This window comes from Leptopilina boulardi, unplaced genomic scaffold (genome assembly GCF_019393585.1).
Source record: "Leptopilina boulardi isolate dan_hultmark-lab unplaced genomic scaffold, ZJU_Lbou_2.1 LbouV2_38, whole genome shotgun sequence".
Classification (NCBI taxonomy): domain Eukaryota; kingdom Metazoa; phylum Arthropoda; class Insecta; order Hymenoptera; family Figitidae; genus Leptopilina; species Leptopilina boulardi.
Genome location: NW_026137951.1, coordinates 2,154,524 through 2,173,126, shown reverse-complemented (window position 1 = coordinate 2,173,126; position 18,603 = coordinate 2,154,524). Strand labels below are relative to the sequence as shown.

At 30.6% G+C, this 18,603-nt stretch overlaps 1 protein-coding gene across 6 annotated transcripts in view; it reads left to right on the top strand.

Moving 5' to 3' along the window:
• Positions 1-173: 173 nt before the first annotated feature.
• LOC127288250 (potassium voltage-gated channel protein Shal) overlaps positions 174-18,603 on the top strand; it is a 151,375-nt gene continuing 132,945 nt past the window's right edge. For 4 of the 6 annotated variants that reach the window (XM_051315611.1, XM_051315608.1, XM_051315607.1 and 1 more), the window contains exon 1: positions 175-2,339. In XM_051315611.1, the coding sequence (XP_051171568.1) occupies positions 1,225-2,339 (1,115 nt within the window). In that variant the 5' untranslated portion in view covers positions 175-1,224. Of the gene's footprint in view, positions 2,340-18,603 lie in introns of all 6 variants that reach the window. The other 2 variants (XM_051315612.1, XM_051315609.1) reach the window with 2 other exon arrangements.

The following is an 18,603-nucleotide window of genomic DNA, read 5'->3' as shown; positions in this document are numbered from 1 at the left end:
GAGAAAGAGAGAGGGAGATTATTCATCGAGAAGGAGGATGGTGCAGGAATATAGTGGGGAAAAGTGCTATGACGTCATTGTTGAGTGTTGCCCGGGCAACGTAAGCGTTACTGAGTTGGGACGCCTAGCGTCGCCACCGACGTCGTCCCGTAAAAATCAATTTGGACTTTGGCTAGGTAGGTAGGTACGTTTGCGTGGCGTTGCTTGCGTCGCTTCGTAGCGAGCGAGCACGCTTCTGGAGCCGGGCTCTCCCAAAAGCCTCGCAAGCTCTGGCAGTCGTGAGTGACCAACTCATCGAATAGGGTGATTCGCGCTTTCACTAATCTCGAGCGGCATTTTTGTCATTCTCGCATGTACCGCGTTTCACCTTAAAGAAGAAGAAGAAGAAATAACCCTTTGTGATTATTACATTTAGTTTTAAAATTTTGACTTCAAAAATTTGGTTATATTTCAGATTTGAAAAAATTGCCAAATGAAGCCGGGTTTAGAGGGAATGCATTTTGACAAGTAGTTAGAAATTACGGAAACTTAGGGTTCGATTGAAAATTTGAATGTAATTTGGAGAACGTTGGAATGTCAGAAATGAAGGTCACTGCAGCGACAGTTGAATTAGTTGATGTTCGACTTGGAGGTCGATGGAATTCAATGGGAATGTAGCGAATTCTGATGTGTGCGGTATTGTTGTTGAAATAACATCATTAGAGATAGAGAGGATTCTGATCAATTTGAAGCAGAAGAATGAGAATTTCTAAAGAGGAAAAGTGTTGTATATATTGATAATGGTGAAAGGCAAAGTGCCAAGACGTTGTTGGCTAGTGCTGCTGCCGCGTGTGCGGTCATTTCGGCTGCGTAACATCAATGTTGTAGGGTCAGGAATATTGTGAATTTCTCTTGTGGAGAATTTAAGAGGGATGCCGAACTATGATCTTGGGGGCGATGACACGAGACCTCACTAGATCAGGGGGTCATAGATCAACGTTGTCGGCGTGGTCGTCGTCGCCGTCGACGTCGCCGCAGCTCTTGACGTCGTCGCCGGCGTCGTCGACGCCTCGTGTAAGCGGCACAAAAAGTTATAGTTAATATTAACTGTTTTAGTTAAATAAAAAATATTTCGGACGAACTCAAGTTTAATTTTTTTTGATGATGATTGATAAGCCTCATTTGTCCCAATAGATTGGGTCAAGAAGAAAAAAAAAAGAAAAAAAAAAGAAAGTTTGAAGAAAGATGGCCTCGGTTGCGGCATGGTTGCCGTTTGCCCGAGCGGCTGCCATTGGATGGGTGCCGATCGCCACCCATCCCTTACCACCACCACCGATATCGAAAGATCGTCGCAAGGCCGATGATGAAAAATTGTTGATTAACGTAAGTGGTCGTCGTTTTGAGACCTGGCGAAATACATTAGAAAAATATCCAGACACATTACTTGGATCGAATGAAAGGGAATTTTTCTATGATGAAGAAAGTAAGGAGTATTTCTTTGATCGTGATCCAGATATATTTCGGCATATACTCAATTATTATCGTACTGGTAAACTTCATTATCCAAAGCATGAATGTTTGACAAGTTATGATGAGGAACTTGCATTCTTTGGAATTCTTCCTGATGTTATTGGTGATTGTTGTTATGAGGACTATAGAGATCGAAAACGTGAGAATGCCGAACGACTTATGGATGATAAATTAAGCGAGAATGGTGATCAGAATTTACAACAGCTAACGGATAATCGAGAAAAAATGTGGAGAGCATTTCAAAATCCTCATATATCGACGGCGGCATTGGTATTTTATTATGTGACAGGATTTTTCATTGCTGTCAGTGTATTGGCAAATGTTGTTGAGACGGTACCCTGTGGTAATCGACCTGGTCGTGCAGGTACCCTATCATGTGGGGAGAGATATAAGATTGTATTTTTCTGCTTGGACACTGCCTGTGTTATGATATTTACAGCAGAATATTTATTGAGGTTGTTTGCAGCACCTAGTAGATGTAAATTTGCAAGATCAGTCATGTCGATTATTGATGTGGTAGCCATATTGCCATATTATATTGGATTGGGAATAACGGACAATGATGATGTTTCGGGGGCATTTGTCACATTACGTGTATTTCGTGTTTTTCGAATTTTCAAATTCTCGCGTCATTCACAGGGTCTTAGGATTCTGGGTTACACTTTAAAATCTTGCGCCTCTGAACTTGGATTTCTCGTTTTTTCCCTTGCAATGGCTATCATTATATTTGCTACGGTAATGTTCTATGCGGAAAAGAACGTTGAAGGAACAAATTTCACATCGATACCGGCTGCGTTTTGGTACACGATTGTCACCATGACCACGTTGGGGTGAGTTCTTTTTTATCCTTTGTTGCTATGGTAACGAATATAGTCGAGGGTATTTATTTAACACTATGATTATACTAGATGTAAAGAAAGGGTTCGAATTCTTATCAAATTAATTAGAATTATTAGAAAACAGAAATCTAAATCTGTCAGTACTACTATTTAGTACAGTATTTTTTACTATTGGAATTAGTTACAAATTTATTAGTAAAAATTAATTGTAATTTAACTGATTCTATTTAGTATAGAAATTTATGGAGATTTCATTTATGTTGACATATAACCACAATGCGGTATTGGTAATTTTAATTGTAATGGTATTTTTAATTGATATAGCAGTTTCAAACAATGATCCATCAAAATATTAATAGTTTCAAATGATAATAATTTTAATGTAATTAAATAAAATATTTTCGTATAGTTTAATTTTTTATAAACGGACATAAATGATTTATTATTATGAGGTAAAAGTAAATTAAATCTCTATTAGAAACTAGAACAACAATTGTTATAGTTCAATTAAAATAATGTTATTAAAAGAAAACTACTATATTTTCGTTGTCTTATATAATAAATTGGATTTCTTTTTTTAATCATTTTCATGGTGTGTTATTGCTACTGAAATGACTAGGAGCACTAATGGTATTTAATAAGATTAATGAAATTCAATTCAATTCGGCAGAAAGTTAGAGTAATGCATATTGCATCAAGTTGAATCACATTGAATGACATTTATTCACTTATACAGATGATAGTCCTCTCGATGTTGGAAAAATTATGACGATTTATTAACATATTCTTTCATTCAATGTTTCTTTCAATGCATAATGCTGTGAGTTTTCATGAACGAATATTGGTTTTTGCTCTAACGTTGAAAAAGAAATTTTTCAATATAATAATAGATGGATAGTTTTTTTCCGTGTTTGCATTTAATTAACCAAGAATCCCGATTAATTAAAAATTTTAGTAATTCGATAAAATGGAAATTTTTAGTGATAACTTGTGAAATGATTATATAATTACAATTTTTTTAAATATGGTTGAAAATATGTAAATTTGTAGTAAGAGTTTCCATGATTTCGTAATTAGATTTTATTTCAATATTTTTTCGGAAGAAATGATAATAAATCAGAAATGTCTTCAATCAGTGATTATTCCTTTCTTTTTTGTAATACAATGCTGAAAATTTTCATTTAGTAGTCGATGTAAATTCAAATATTTACATTCTTTTCTTGATGCTTTTACAACATACTTTGCACTTTTGGAAAATGTCCAAAGAAACAGTTGAATAGTTGAATAATGGTTTGAATGGATCAAGATGACTTTGACTTTCTTTTTTATTTGTTGGGTAAAAGTCTTGTGTTATCTCAGTTGAAAAATCTTTTTATCAAGGAGTCAATCTTTTTATAAATGAGATTTCCTTGTATTATTTTAAATATTTCAAATATAGTTGACCAATTTATCGATTTTTTTTTTTTTATTTTTTTTATTTATTCATTTCTGTGATTGGAAAAAAGAATTGAAATTATTACTCTTTTTTTTGATGTTGTTCACACAATGCCTGAAGCGTTTCAATAACTTTTTTTTTCTATTCTGCTCTGTAAATTTGAATCAGTGAAAAAGTCACTGGTCTCAAATCAGTCGCTAAATTCTAGCTATTTGAATCAGTAACATTTCACTGATTATTTTCAGTCAAAGTAATTGATTCTCCAGTGAAATGTCACTAACTGTCAGTGAAAATCACTGATTCAAATAGCTAGAATTTAGCGACTGATTTGAGACCAGTGACTTTTTCACTGATTCATATTTAGAGAGTGGGATACAATAAAAAGTATAGTTTCTTTTTTGAGTTTATCATCAAAAAGAATAGTTTTTAGTTTTTAGATTTTCATTTCCATTATGGAATTTTTAAGTTTCATTGAATTTTTTTATTCGATGAAACGATAAATTGTATTAGACGACAAATTCGTGAAATTCTTTCTTTTCTTTACTAAAAAGAATTTTTTTTCTTCTGATATTTAAAGGTAAAATACCTTTGTCATTCGTGTTTTCTTTTATACATATGAATATATAATTTTCCGGAAACTAAAGGATTTTATGCAATATTGACTTGATGCAAAAATAGTTTGTTTGAGAAAAATACTTGACTTTGATAAAAGAAAAGATTGATATTTGTTCAAAGAATAAAAAAATTGTCAAAATATTTCTTATAACAAAATATTTAAATATTTTGAATATTTTCTTTCAAGTTTTTCTTTTCTTAAAGACAATTTTTTCGTAGCATTCTCAAATATAGAATATAATAAAAAAAAATGCATTTATATATAGTCACTTTGGTAAAAATTCTTTTATGAATTCGTGATGCTAAGATGGTTTTCTCGTACTCTTAAAGTAATTGGCTTTTTGTAAAAAGTACCCAAAGGAAGAACCGCTCATTACGGTGAAAGTTTCAACGACGGGTCGTTTTTAGTGCTTGAAAAAATTCATTTTCAAAATTATTCACACACAATTAAAATAATTATAATATATGCCTGAAATTAAATTCAATTGCAAAAAAAAAAAACATTTTTTTTTTTAAATGCTTTCAATTGAATTGTTTTTATTTTTAGTTAATTTAAAGTGTCGAGAGTAGAAATATATAGTCAAGTGAAAACAATACCTCTGCGGGTTATTATTTTTGTATAGTGTACTCTATTTTAATAAAAGTCGAACGTTAAAATAACAATAAAAATTGACAAGACTGTGAACGTGTCAGTTTTATTGAGCTGGAAAATACTGACAATAACTGCAACGAAAAAAAAGAAGAAAAAAAAAAAATTGAGAGAAAGACACTTTGAAATGGGATTTTTCGAGGGAAAGAGGCGCAAAGTGGATGCTTGAGAAAATGATTGATATATAGGGAAAGATACGGGAAAATTGAAGGTGGGAGATCTTCACCTTAGAGTGGATATATAATGGCAAAACCCTGATTATATATCTGGCCTCTATTTTTACGCGACGAATCTATGTCAATGATATTTTTGTTTCGTTTTCGCACAGACAGCTGACAATCACATTGCAAGATATATTAAAACTTGTTTTTCTAGAAATATCTTTTTCTCGTGTTTATATATATATATATAGTCATATAATAGGAAAATTAATCAGTTGTAAAAGTACTTTTTAGTATTATAGAAAAACTTGATTCTTTTTTTTCTTATACTTTCTGTTCTTTTCATTTGACATATATATTTCATTTTCTGAATTTATTGCAGTTTTTAGTGAAAATTGAATCGATTTTTATGTAAATGAAAATCGTACATTCACTAAGATTGTATAAACATTTTTTTATATATATGACTATTGCGTATCGATTTTTACCGCTTCGTGAAAATCGTTGCCAAATTATAGTTGGCAGACACGACGAACTTATCTTTCGCATAAAATATGCAAGAATGACCAATGAATAAGAATATATAGTTATATGTATATATATGAGAAAATGCGGAAAAATTTTATTTTAACTCTCAGTAAATCTTTTGGAATTTTATATAAATAAATATATAATAAAAATTATATATTTTTGAAATTGTTTAAATGAATTTACTGATTGTAAATTATTTTTTTTCTTTCTTTTTGCGTTGACGATAAATTCGTTCTTATCGTGTTTGCAATTTTTTTTTGTGTACGATATTTTATAGTGTAATTATTGTACTTTATGGTCATATATGAGGAAAGGAATTGTACTTTATAGAGGTCAAGTCACGACCACAATGTAGGTAGAAAATTATTCCTAAAGGGCTCCTTTCTTCGTCCTCTAAATATATCAGATCGGAGTTCACAATCATTTTGAATCTAGTTCTCCATTTATTATCATGAAATGAAATTAGATTGCGGTATTAGTATTTCGAACCAGAGGTGACATTAATAATAATATTATTATTATTTATAAATTTGATGCTTAAAATTTAGGTTGACATTTATTACTCCCTCTCTCTCTCTCTCTATTCCTTTAGTTTAGAAAGTTCAAATTAAGTCAATTTTGGAATTTTTTGAAAACGTTATAATTTTTATTTAAAAATAATAATTTGTAAATAGGTCATTTGTTCTCTAAATCTGAATTAGTAAAATAGTTTACTAATTTGAAATAGTGACTCACTTTTTGCTTCTCAATTAGTAAAATTTTACTAATTATTAGTAACTTTTACTAACAATTAGTAAAATTTAACTAATTCTAAAGCAAAAAGTGAGTCACTAATTTAAATTAGTAAACATTTTTACTAATTTAGATTTAGAGATTGAATTTAAAAAATAGGCTTTTGATAAATATTTTACAATTTTCATTAAATTGCTATTAACATAAATTTTATTTAATAATAATTTTAGTAATCTTTTAAGAAAAGAGATTAGTTTTTTTTTTAAATTGAATGCAAAGATATAATTTTAAACAAAGAAATTATTTTGAGAATAATTTTATTGTCAAATGAATATCATTGTTTTATATTATATATTCTCTGGAATTATTAAATTGTATAATAGTAATCGAATTTTGAAAGAGTTAAAATTTATGTCTATATATTGTTGACAACAAGTCCTTAATTGGCTGTATCAATTAGCTGTAATTTAGTGTGACAATGCTATTATTCATATTATACATAATTGCATAACAATATATTATCTCAATTTATTTCGTACAATAATTTAGCTATATCACTGATATTTGTAGAAATAAATTTTCTCTAATTCTGAATTAGTGAAAAGTGGGTCAATAATCCAAATTAGAGAGAATTTTTTACTTTTTAAATAATATTCACAAAAGGATCCAAATTCTTTTAATTGGTTTTTGAATATCTTATTCAATTATATTATCTTGTAATTTAATCTTATTATCTCAAGTTTCATTTAAGATTATATAAATTATTATTAAATAAAATATTAAATAATTTATTAAAAAAATTATTAAATAACATTATTAATTATTGTGAAATAATTTTTGATTTTGTATTTAAAATGTTATACACATGTCTATATGGATTGTTGGTCAGTACCTCAAACTTTAAAGCTTTAGAATCAACAGGTGCCTCAAGGGGTTCCCGTGTACCCCTGTCGAGGTTTTCAGGTCCTATATCTAGGGACTATTATTATCCTTTAGATGTTTTGACATGTTAGAATATTAAAACGAAATTTTTTCTGTTTTATACTTTAAAAAATATTCTCCTTTGTCTACTTTTAGTTTTCTCTCAAGCCAATTTTTTTTTTAATTTTATGTAATTGAGAAAATTTTTATTTTATACGGAAAAACAATTTTATCTGGAACAGCGAAAGATTTTATTAGAATAGTGAAAGAATTACCTGAAACAGTTTCTATTCTACTGAAAACTTTTGCTGTTCCAGGTAAATATTTTTTTATAAAAATAATTTTTCATTTATTTTGGGTGCAAGTAATCTTTATTAATATTAATCTCATTGAAATGTTAACTATTGAAATATTGATTATTCAATCAAAATAACAAGCGGAGAGATAAATTTATTCGAGAGTTTGTATTTTGTTTATTTTTAATTTTTTTTTGTATTTGGTATTATTTTTATTATTATTTTCCATGAATGTTCGAATATTATATGAGAGATTTTAAAAAGATGCGATTAAGGAGTATCTAGTTAATTAACTATCTAGTAACATTAAAACTTGGATTTGCAGTGCTTTCGATTAGTCTTATAGAATATTCATTAGCTGTATACCCTCTTATTATTCAAGATTCATTGCATTTCAGATATGCAAGTTAAAAATTTCACTCAACATGAAAGGATATCGACTTTATCACAGATATTTTATAAGAGTCTAGTATAAAGCTGACAATCTATTTTCAAATATGTACACTTAATATTGAAGATTCTTTTTCTATAAAAAAAAATAAAAAAAAAAAAAATGGAACAGGTTTTTCTTCTAAAAATAACTTACATTCGAGTAATTTATTTATTTGTATGAAAAGAAAATTTATTTCCTCTGGTAAATTACCAATGCTTTTGTTACCAATATTGAAACTACCGTTACCAATATTGACCCATTGCTGAGCCAATTGTTAGTATTTTCCATTGAGAAGGAAACATAATTAAATTAAACATAATTTGCGCATAACAGTTTGTATTTTTAACTTTTTTTTGAATTTTATATAAAAAAAAATTGTTTCGAAAATCATTGAATTCACAGAAAATTAAAAGGCATTAAAATAAGCTGCAACGCTTATTATTTTAATCCAATTTTACTTATTTTAATACCAAAATGGATTAAAATAAGGAAAATTGGATTAAAATATTAAACGTTGCAGCTTATTTTAATGCCTTTTAATTTTTCTGTGTTGCCAATCATCATGATAATAATGTAAATTATAATATAATAATAATTATATATTAATGATAAATATAATATGCAATTATTTAATATTTTTATTTTATTGATAAAATTTAATTTTATATAACTTTTTTTTTATCCTTTTTTTAAATCGAGAATTATTTGTGATTTTATAAACGTTCTTTTAACGCGATAAGTGATTCTGTCTGACACAACAACTTTTTCTACTTAAGAGGTAAATGTTGTCTGACTTGACGACTTTTTTCCACTGGAAGAATTTTTGACCACTTTAGACACTTTTTTTTTTTGCTTCGTGAATAAGATTTCTTTTATCGAATTTTTTTTGCAGTAAAAAAAAACGCTTTGTTAAATAAATAGATAAATAAATAAATAAATTAATTAAATAATTTAAAGGGTTAAATTACAAATAGCAGTATTAAAAAAATAATTTCGTATTAAATGTCTCGGATATAATTCGGAATAGAAGAAAAAGAAACCAATCTTGTAAAGTTGGCGCAGTAAACTTAAAATATATAAGTGAATTATTTATTCAAATTGTTATGCAAATTATTTGTTGATTGCTCAGAGGTAATAGAAAGAGAATTAACATGTAGAAAGGGTATATATATAGTAGGGGTTTGTTATATGTATAACTTTATGTACAAACTACTCTTAGAGTACATATAGTGAGAAAATTTTGTAGCAATTTTCCATTGCGGCCACTCTCTGGATGTGACGTGTAATTTTAATGATGCCTAGAGGGCTTGAACGGGATTTCAGGAATTTCTCATCCCCCTACCATACTGTCTGGACAAATATCTCGTGTAACGACTTAATTTTCCGCTTGTATATATATATCTATAGAGAATTCTCTAAAGTTGTGATATCTAAAACTTAAGGTGTCCAACAAAAATAATCAAAACTTTTTAGAAAGTGATTTATACCTCACACATTTGAAAATGAATAACATTATATCCAACTTGTATATGTATATAGCTTTTAAAGTATTTACGTTTAATGAACAAACTTTTCAACAAGGTTTTCATTATTAAATTCTATTCTTAGCTGTATAATATTATAATTTACGAATTTAATAATTTGTTGTTTAATTCTGTGAATATATTTGAATTAATATAATATTAATATATGTAATTTCATTATTTAATTTTCTATATATTCTATTTATTTAATAGATTTCTATTATAAATTTTATACCCATTTGAATTGAATTTCATTTGTTAACATTGAAATGGAAAGTAATTGTAAAGTTGGGAGCAATTAATGACATTTTGCTCTTTGTCATTAATTGAAGTTCATGTTCATGGACCAAAGCATTTTTCATTGATTATCAGGATCCAAGATTATCTTACCTTTGAAGATTTATTATTATCGTCGCAGTTCATCTAGAAATTATATTAAACTTTTTATTACTTTTATCGATCGACCTTTATTATCTCTTGCTCCTTATTATATCCTTGGATGTAACAGACTCTAGAGATTCAAATGGATAATAAATTATTTTTTCATTAATTTATATTATTTACCGTTTACCTATATATACAAAAATTGTCAAGAGTTCACAATTGGCGCGTTATAATGATACCAGTATAGTTAAGTTTTGATAGGGTTGATATTTTTCATTACTAAATGTTGTGTATGAATTTTAATTTTTGAAAATTATAGGATAAAAATAAATTTTATTTATTATTATTAATTTCAGTTATTACATATTATTAATTTGTGTAATATTTTTCTGTTATTTGAGTATAATTCGAGAATACATAGAAAATCAACAATAATCGATTATTTTGATTAAAGTTCTGTTAATTTTATAATGAAGGTGATTATAGTATATAATAAATCACACTCGACTTAATTTCTCGGTTAATTTTTATAACCTATTTAAAGAATCTATAATTAACCCTCGATGGCTAAAATGATAGGTTTTGAAAAAAAAATTCCTTTTTTTTTAATTCCAAATTGAGGAATTAATTGTGGTTTTTAGAAGAAATATTTCTGGGTAAATATTTTTCTTTATAGAAAAACATCAAAGAGAGAAGATATAAAATTTTACCGCACTAATTTCGATTTGGATAGATTCTTTTGTAGAGGAAGAAAAGCGAGATTTCTTTGAATAAAAAAGTATTATTGATTTAATTTTCTTTTTTTTTATGGATCACTTGATAGGATTTTTTTTCTCATTATATTCCTCGCGAGTGTTAATGAAGAAGGCTCGCTTTGACTTTCTCGGTTATAGAACCGGTTGACTTGCGACTGCAAATTATTTGGCAAGCTGCCAATCATAGATCGAAGTGACTGTCAAGAATCCTAGTCGGTTCAGTATCAATCGGGCCAAGTGTTTGTCAATCATTGCAATTACCTTTTTCCCCCATTGATTCTTAATTTCTTATATATATATATATATATAATTCTTAATTCTTATTTTATCTTTTATTTTTCTTTAATTTCTTCTTATTTCAGTTAGCTCTTTATTTAATTTAGCCATTAGCTCTGATGAATTTCGTTTTTCAAATAAAAAAAGAGTTAGGCAAAAAAAAGAAAAAATTGAAAACAACCACAAATATTTAACATGACAATTGTGTGAAAATAAACAAAATTTTTTAAACTTCTGTTGGAATTTCAAATTTTTCACGTATCGTAGACGTTGATGAATTGATGTATTTGCAGCATCAATTGCTTACTTAATGCTCATGTATATTCATGGTTGATTCTAACTAGATGTGTATGTATATATATATATCACTCAGTTTTCATCCATTCGTCGAATAGATCGAACATAGATTGCAAAAAATTTCTCATATCGTTTCTATGTAGATCTATGATTATACAAACTGCGGGGAAAAAAAAAATTGGATAATGAATGGTCAATGAAGATGAAGTGCAACCACGATTACGTTGACTTCAATAATTTTGTGCAGTGACCTCATTTATAAATCTTTCTATTTCCCCTCTCTTAAAACATGCTATCCAGATAAATTATCCAAAAAAAAAATTTCAATGAAATTAAAAAGAATCTAAAACTTAAATATTACAAACTACAGTGGAACCTCGATTATCCGAACTAATCTAGGCAAGGCCGGGTTCGGATAATAGAGATTTTAATTTTTTTTTATAATTAAAGTAAAAAAATGTACAGTTGAACTATATATTTAACTTAATAAATATGTTTTTAAATATACATAAGTATATACATATATGTAAATATATATTAAATAATAATATATTAAAAACTCAGAAAATTCGGAAATTTTTAAGATTTTTTTTGGCATAAATTTGGTTATTTTGCTTTGAAAGATAGCATCTATTCGTTTTTTAGATGCCAAATCACGAATTCTTCTCAGAAATGAATGAATGATAAAATAAATAGAGAAAATAAAATTTAAAATTCGGGAGACCAAAAAATAGTTTGGATAATAGAAGTTCGGATAAAATGTTTTTCGGTTCGGATAATCGAGGTTCCACTGTATACTAAAATTGCAAACATGAAATTTTATTATTGAAAGAAAAATTAAAAAATGATATTTGAAAATAATTTTAATTGTTAGAAAAAAAAAATTTCTCTTTTCTAATAAATAATATGTTGAATATATATTTAATTCTAAATGTGATTTATATTTTCCACTTTAATTCACTTTCATTTTTTGTATTAAAAACAATTTAAAAAAAAAAAAAAGAAAAGTAACATCACATTTATATATACGTGTTCAAAGATCCGCATATTATGGAGGGGGGGGGGGGGGATTTTTTACTCGAGAAAACTGACGTTCTTTCGTTTTACACTCATTTTTAAACGTGAACTTTGGTCGTTTTTGTGAAAATCCTCTGGAATCCTTTTTTAAAAGAAGATCGATTTCTAGCTTGAGTCGTGTGCTCGTTTGGGCTTGCTGAAAGCGGACATGATGAAAAATTAGATGAGAGCCATGAAAAAGCTAGAAATACTCTCACGTCGTCCCTTAAAAAAAAAAGAAAAGAATTATATGTTTAAATGCGTAATAATGATTAATTAAAATAGAAATGCAATATCGTACGTTAAAATTTCGTTTTTAAAAATACACTTTATAACTAATAATTTCTCTGTAAACAATGTTTCAATTTGTAACATTTTTTCTAATAAGGGATTTTTTACTCTAAAACGGAAATTTATTTTTTTTTGAATATTTCTGTTAGAATTCATTTTTTATTTTTAATTTAGAAAAAATTAATTTATTTGAAAAAATATTTGCCTAAAAAATAAAATAGCGAAATTTTTATTTTTATTTTGATTTTATGCACTGGAAACTGAGGATTATTAAAGTGTGTTCGTTGTGCCATTCATGGAGAAGAATCTGTCAGTTGTATGTCGCTTCATAGAATGGTTGCAGCTTGGTGAACAACTATTTCGCATTTACCGTCCCCGTTAACTATTGATTTCGTATATGTCAGCTATGAAATGAAAATGAACCAATTGAGGGTATTGCAGGGAGTATTGCGCGAGAAACTAAATTTTTTCAGTTATTATTCTCTCGCTATTAGTGTCAATTTAACCTTTCTTTTTTCCTCTCTTTTTCATTCAATTTTTTTGACATTTAAATAAATTTTTCTAAAAAAAAAATCTATTTTTATTTGTTAACATTGTAGTAAAATTTATATTCTATATAAATTCTCCTATTTATATGATGCATATTTTATTATTTATTTTATTTTTATTGAATTTAATTATTTTATTTTATTTATTTTTATTTTATTTCTCAAACTACATTAAATTTTAATTTCATTATAATGATACAAATTATTTTTTCTTTCATTTTATTTTTAATTACATTTTAATGCATGTTAAAACAAAATTTATTTCAAAATCGTGTGCTTTTAAAATCCCTTGTAAAACATTTCTATTTGGAACACGTAAGAGTTGATGGTTATGAAAATGAAAAAAAAAAAAAACGTCGCGATCTTTTTGGCAATATCTAGAAATGTTTACTAAGTACAGTTTATTTTTATTAAAGTTCCAGTTTTGTTTCATATATTTCTTTCTTTATTTCTCGCTATTAATAAAAAAAAAAGAAAGAGAGAAAAAAAAATGGTAAATGCAGGTTGAAACTTTTTTTTTTCAATATTGATCAACGAAACTTTTCCATTAATGGGGTCTTCTTCTGACCAGACTGACATTGAGTTGCTTCATTATAAACTTTAGGAGTGAATTTCATCCTTTATAATTTCTATTTACAACTTTCATAACGTCTAAATGCAAAACATAATCTTTATGGGTCACAAAAACAATGTTTTAACAACGCAATCAAGCCTAATATTGAGAATTCTTAATTACGCGGCTGTGAGATGTATATTCAATAACGACACTTTCAATTATTACAAAGATATAGCTTTATTAAAAATGATATTCGTTGATAAAATTTGATAGTTTTACATTTAATTTACAATAAAAATTATATTAAAGAAAAGAAATCACTCCACATGATTTATAAAATTATTTTGATTAATTACTATACAATTCAATTCGAATTTATGTCTGGTCACGTTGCTCGTGTGTCGAGTACTAAACTCTCGTCTATTCAAAATCGCTTATAATTAAAATTCGTACACAACGTCACATTTCGGTTTGTGTACAGTCATACTTTAATATTTCCAACATTTTGCCCCCCTTGAACGGGCACGTTCAATCTTATAATCATTCTACTGGAAGTGGCGAAACTTTCTTTACTCCTCGGATACAAGTTCCACTTTGTGTCTTTATTCTAACTACTCGAATAATCCCGTCATCACCCGGTAATAACTCGATGACTCTGCCCAGACTCCAACGTAAAGGAGGGAGGTTATCGTCTCTCAAAACAACTAAAGTCCCCAATTTTATTATATCAGCTGAACCTGTGTGCCACTTAGATCGTACATTTAGTTCGTTTAAATATTCTCGATTCCAACGTTTCCACAGGTCACTTTTCAACTTTTGGACAAGCTGCCAACTAGACAATCTGTTTGTCGGAGTCTGAGAAAAATCTAGAGACGGAATTGTCATCATCGATGACCCGATTAAAAAATGACTCGGTGTCAATGCATCCATATCGTTCGGATCATTCGAAATAGGTGTTAGAGGTCTCGAGTTTAAAATCGCTTCTACTTCACACATATACGTATAAAGTTCCTCGTAAGTAAAGAGAATCTCGCCAATCGTCCTGCGCAAGTGAGTCTTGAGGGACTTTACGGCCGCCTCCCAAATTCCACCGAAGTGGGGAGTCCGAGGTGGTGAAAAATGCCACTCGATATTCTGATTAGCCAACGTTCTTGCTACTTCTCGATTATGATTTTCCGCGTTAAGGAGACCGTAAAGCTCGTCAAGCTCGTTTTTCGCTCCGACAAAGTTCGTTCCATTATCCGAGTACATTCGTTTTGATTTTCCCCTTCTCGCGAAAAATCTCTTCAAACACCCCAAGAACTTTTCGGTAGACAAGTCCCCCACCAGTTCCACGTGAATCGCCTTCGTACTCATGCAAACGAACACAGCCGCATATACTTTCACCTTATTTCTATTTCGGAATTGTTTTTCTTTTACGAAGAAAGGGCCGCAGTAATCTACTCCGCAGTTTTCAAATGGTCGAGCAGGTGTAACTCTTACTCTGGGGAGATCTGCCATTGCATACGATACCTCTTTTGGTCTTACTCGAAAGCATTTCACACACAAGTTCAAAATTCTACGAATTGATACTCTACCATCAATTATCCAAAATTTTTCTCTCAACGCGTACAAAGTACCGTTGACGCCCGAATGCATATTCTTTTCATGAGTATCGCGAATAATTAGGTCTGTAACGGGATGCGTTTTTGGAAGAAGGATAGGTTGTTTTTTATCAGAGGATATTAGGGATTTTTTTATTCTTCCTCCCACCTTCAGCAATTCTTCATGGATGATTGGCTTGAGTTTTCGTAGTTTGGACCTCTTCGTAAGTTCTTCACCCTTTTCCAGTTGTCGGATCTCGTCTGGAAACTCCTGCCGTTGAATGAGGAATATGATTCTATTATAAGCCTCGCTTATTTCGTCCGGTGTCAACTGTTCAGGAAATTGATTTTGTCCTTTTGTTTTGCGAAGAAAGCGAAGACAATAGGCCACAACATTGATTAGTTTACTCAGTGATGAATACCTGCTCCATAAATTTAGTCTCGCTGATTTGTCCGTCACTATCATAACTTTATTTTTCTTTCTTTCAGGAAGCTCTTTGCAGGTAATTCCATGATTTGGCCAGTTTTCCTCCGATGATTGTAACCACTCCGGGCCACTCTTCCACATCGCGTTAGTTATAAAGTCCCTCGGCATCTGACCCCTGGATATTACGTCAGCTGGGTTGTCCTCTGATCTGACATGTCCCCACATGCTTGCATTAGTCGATTCTTGAATCTCCGCGACCCGATTAGCCACGAAGGTGTTGAATTGATGCGGTGAGGATTTTATCCAACTCAAAACAATCATCGAGTCTGACCATAGTCTGATTTTGTCTATTTTGCATCGCAATGAATCCTTCACGGTATTCAGGAGTTTCGTCAACAGAACTGCAGCGCAAAGCTCTAACCTTGGCAATGTCACGACCTTGAGCGGTGCGACCCGTGACCTTGCACACAATAAGACGCTTCTATGTTGATCGTCGTTAGTTGTCCTGACATAAATGCAAGCCCCGTAGGCTTTTTCGCTTGCATCTGCGAATCCATGAAGCTGAAGATCAGCTGATTGATATAATCTGACTGCTCTTTCCAAACTCCACTCATTGATTAGGTGCAGTTGACCTTGATACAATTCAAATTCTTCCAGGATTTCAGGTGGTACTGGATCATCCCACGAAGTTCCGGTTTTCCAGAGTTCTTGCATCTTGATCTTCGCGGATGTAATTACTGGAGCGATGAGGCCACAAGGATCATAAACTTTTGCGATTTTCGAAAGCATACTCCGTTTCGAAATAATTTTTTTTTCTTGATCAGCAGTGACCTTGAAGTATAATGTGTCCAGTTTCGTATTCCACATCACTCCTAGTGTCTTGGAAGATGTCTCCAGGTCCAATCTTAGGTCTGAATCCACAGGATCGGATGAATTTTCAATGAGTTCTAGTTTATTCGATCTCCATTTACATAGATGAAGTCCTCCTCTCTGAGTCAACTGTATCAGGTCTCCTTGTAGTTGCTGAGCCTCTTCAACAGTGTTGGATCCAGTCAATGCATCATCAACATAGAAGTCCTCCTCGAGAGTCCTAGCTGCTTCTGGATAGTCCGCACCTTCATCTTTGGCCAACTCTTTCAGGCATCGAATGGCCAAGAATGGTGCTGCCGAAGTTCCGTAGGTCACTGTTTTTAATTGGTAGGTCTTGATTGGTGAATCTTGATTTTTTCGCCATAGGATCTTTTGAAACTTTCTGTCGTCAGGATGAATCCAGAATTGTCTGTACATTTTCTCGATGTCCGCGCTGAGTCCGACTGGATGTTGACGGAATCGCATCAGGAGCGCGAACAGATTAGTCTGGATTGTTGGACCTACCAGTAAAGTTTCATTAAGCGAAATTCCAGTATCAGTCTTTGATGATCCATCGAAGACTACCCTAAGTTTGGTAGTCGTACTGGCTTCTTTGATCACGGCATGATGTGGTATATAATAACCTTCCTCTGGACCGCTGGATGATGGTTCCATATGGCCAAGGTCCTCGTATTGCTGCATGAAAGTCTGGTAGTCTTTTTTCAATTTCTCATCCCTTGCAAATCTTCTCTCTAACATGAAGAATCTTCGTCTGGCTACATCGTATGAATCGCCTAATTGCTCTATTTTTTTGTTGAATGCTAGACGAACGATGTATTTTCCTGTATGATCACGTTGCACATTTTCAGAGAAATGCTTTTCACAATCAGATTCCTCCTTTGTTAGATAGATTGTTTTGACTCCTTCCTCGATATTCCAAAATTTTTCCAGTTGAATCGTCAGTGGATCCCGTACCAGGTTGCATTTCAATCTCGGCTGATTCGAATTATTGTTCAATTTTCCCGTCACGATCCACCCCAGTCTTGAATCTTGAAGAGTGACATGTGGTACCGCAAGAGATATCTTGTTTTGTCCTAGTAGATCATAGAAGAGTTCTGCTCCAAGTAGAATGTCCACCATCGCAGGCCTATGGAAATTCGGATCAGCTAACCTGATGTGAGAGGGAATACTAAATTGATTTTTGTCTATTGGAATAGATGGAATTTCACTAGTTATTTTTGGAAGGACCAAAAAGGAAAGTTTGGATGCATAAGATGATTCATTAGACTCAAGCATTGTCTCCACCCAATTAACACTATTTATTTTTTTGTCGCTCAGAACCTCAATCGCAGAATTCAACCGATGTTTTTTAAGATTCAATTTATTCGCGAATTCTTCAGTCATTAAATTTGGCTGAGAGCCACTATCTAAAAGAACTCTACAAATATGTCGTTTGCCATTCGCGTCAACCACGTTCACGATAGCTGTAGATAAAAGAACCATCGAGGAATCAGTAACATGATTACTCTTTACTATATTCTTTTCTCCCGATTCACCACATAATTCGGATCCCGAATTTTTTGAAAATTCCCGATGTAATAACGTGTGATGACGCTTATGACATATGCTACAATTTCGCGAGACACACTTTTCAATCATATGGTTCGCTCCCAAGCAGTTATAGCACAGCCCTTTCTTTTTCGTCATCTGAATTCTTTCCTCAACGTTCAACTTTGAAAATTCCGAGCAATTATGAACTGAATGATTATCTTTACAAATTGAACAAACCATTTTATTATTTGTGTTTAAAAAAGATTTACCAATTGTTCTTTTTTCCGAATTAGTTTGAAATTTATTATTTGTTTTCTGTTTATTTTGATCGTTGATTCCAGAATTCAGTGTCTCTAGCATTTGACAGCGCTCTTGCAAAAAATCAG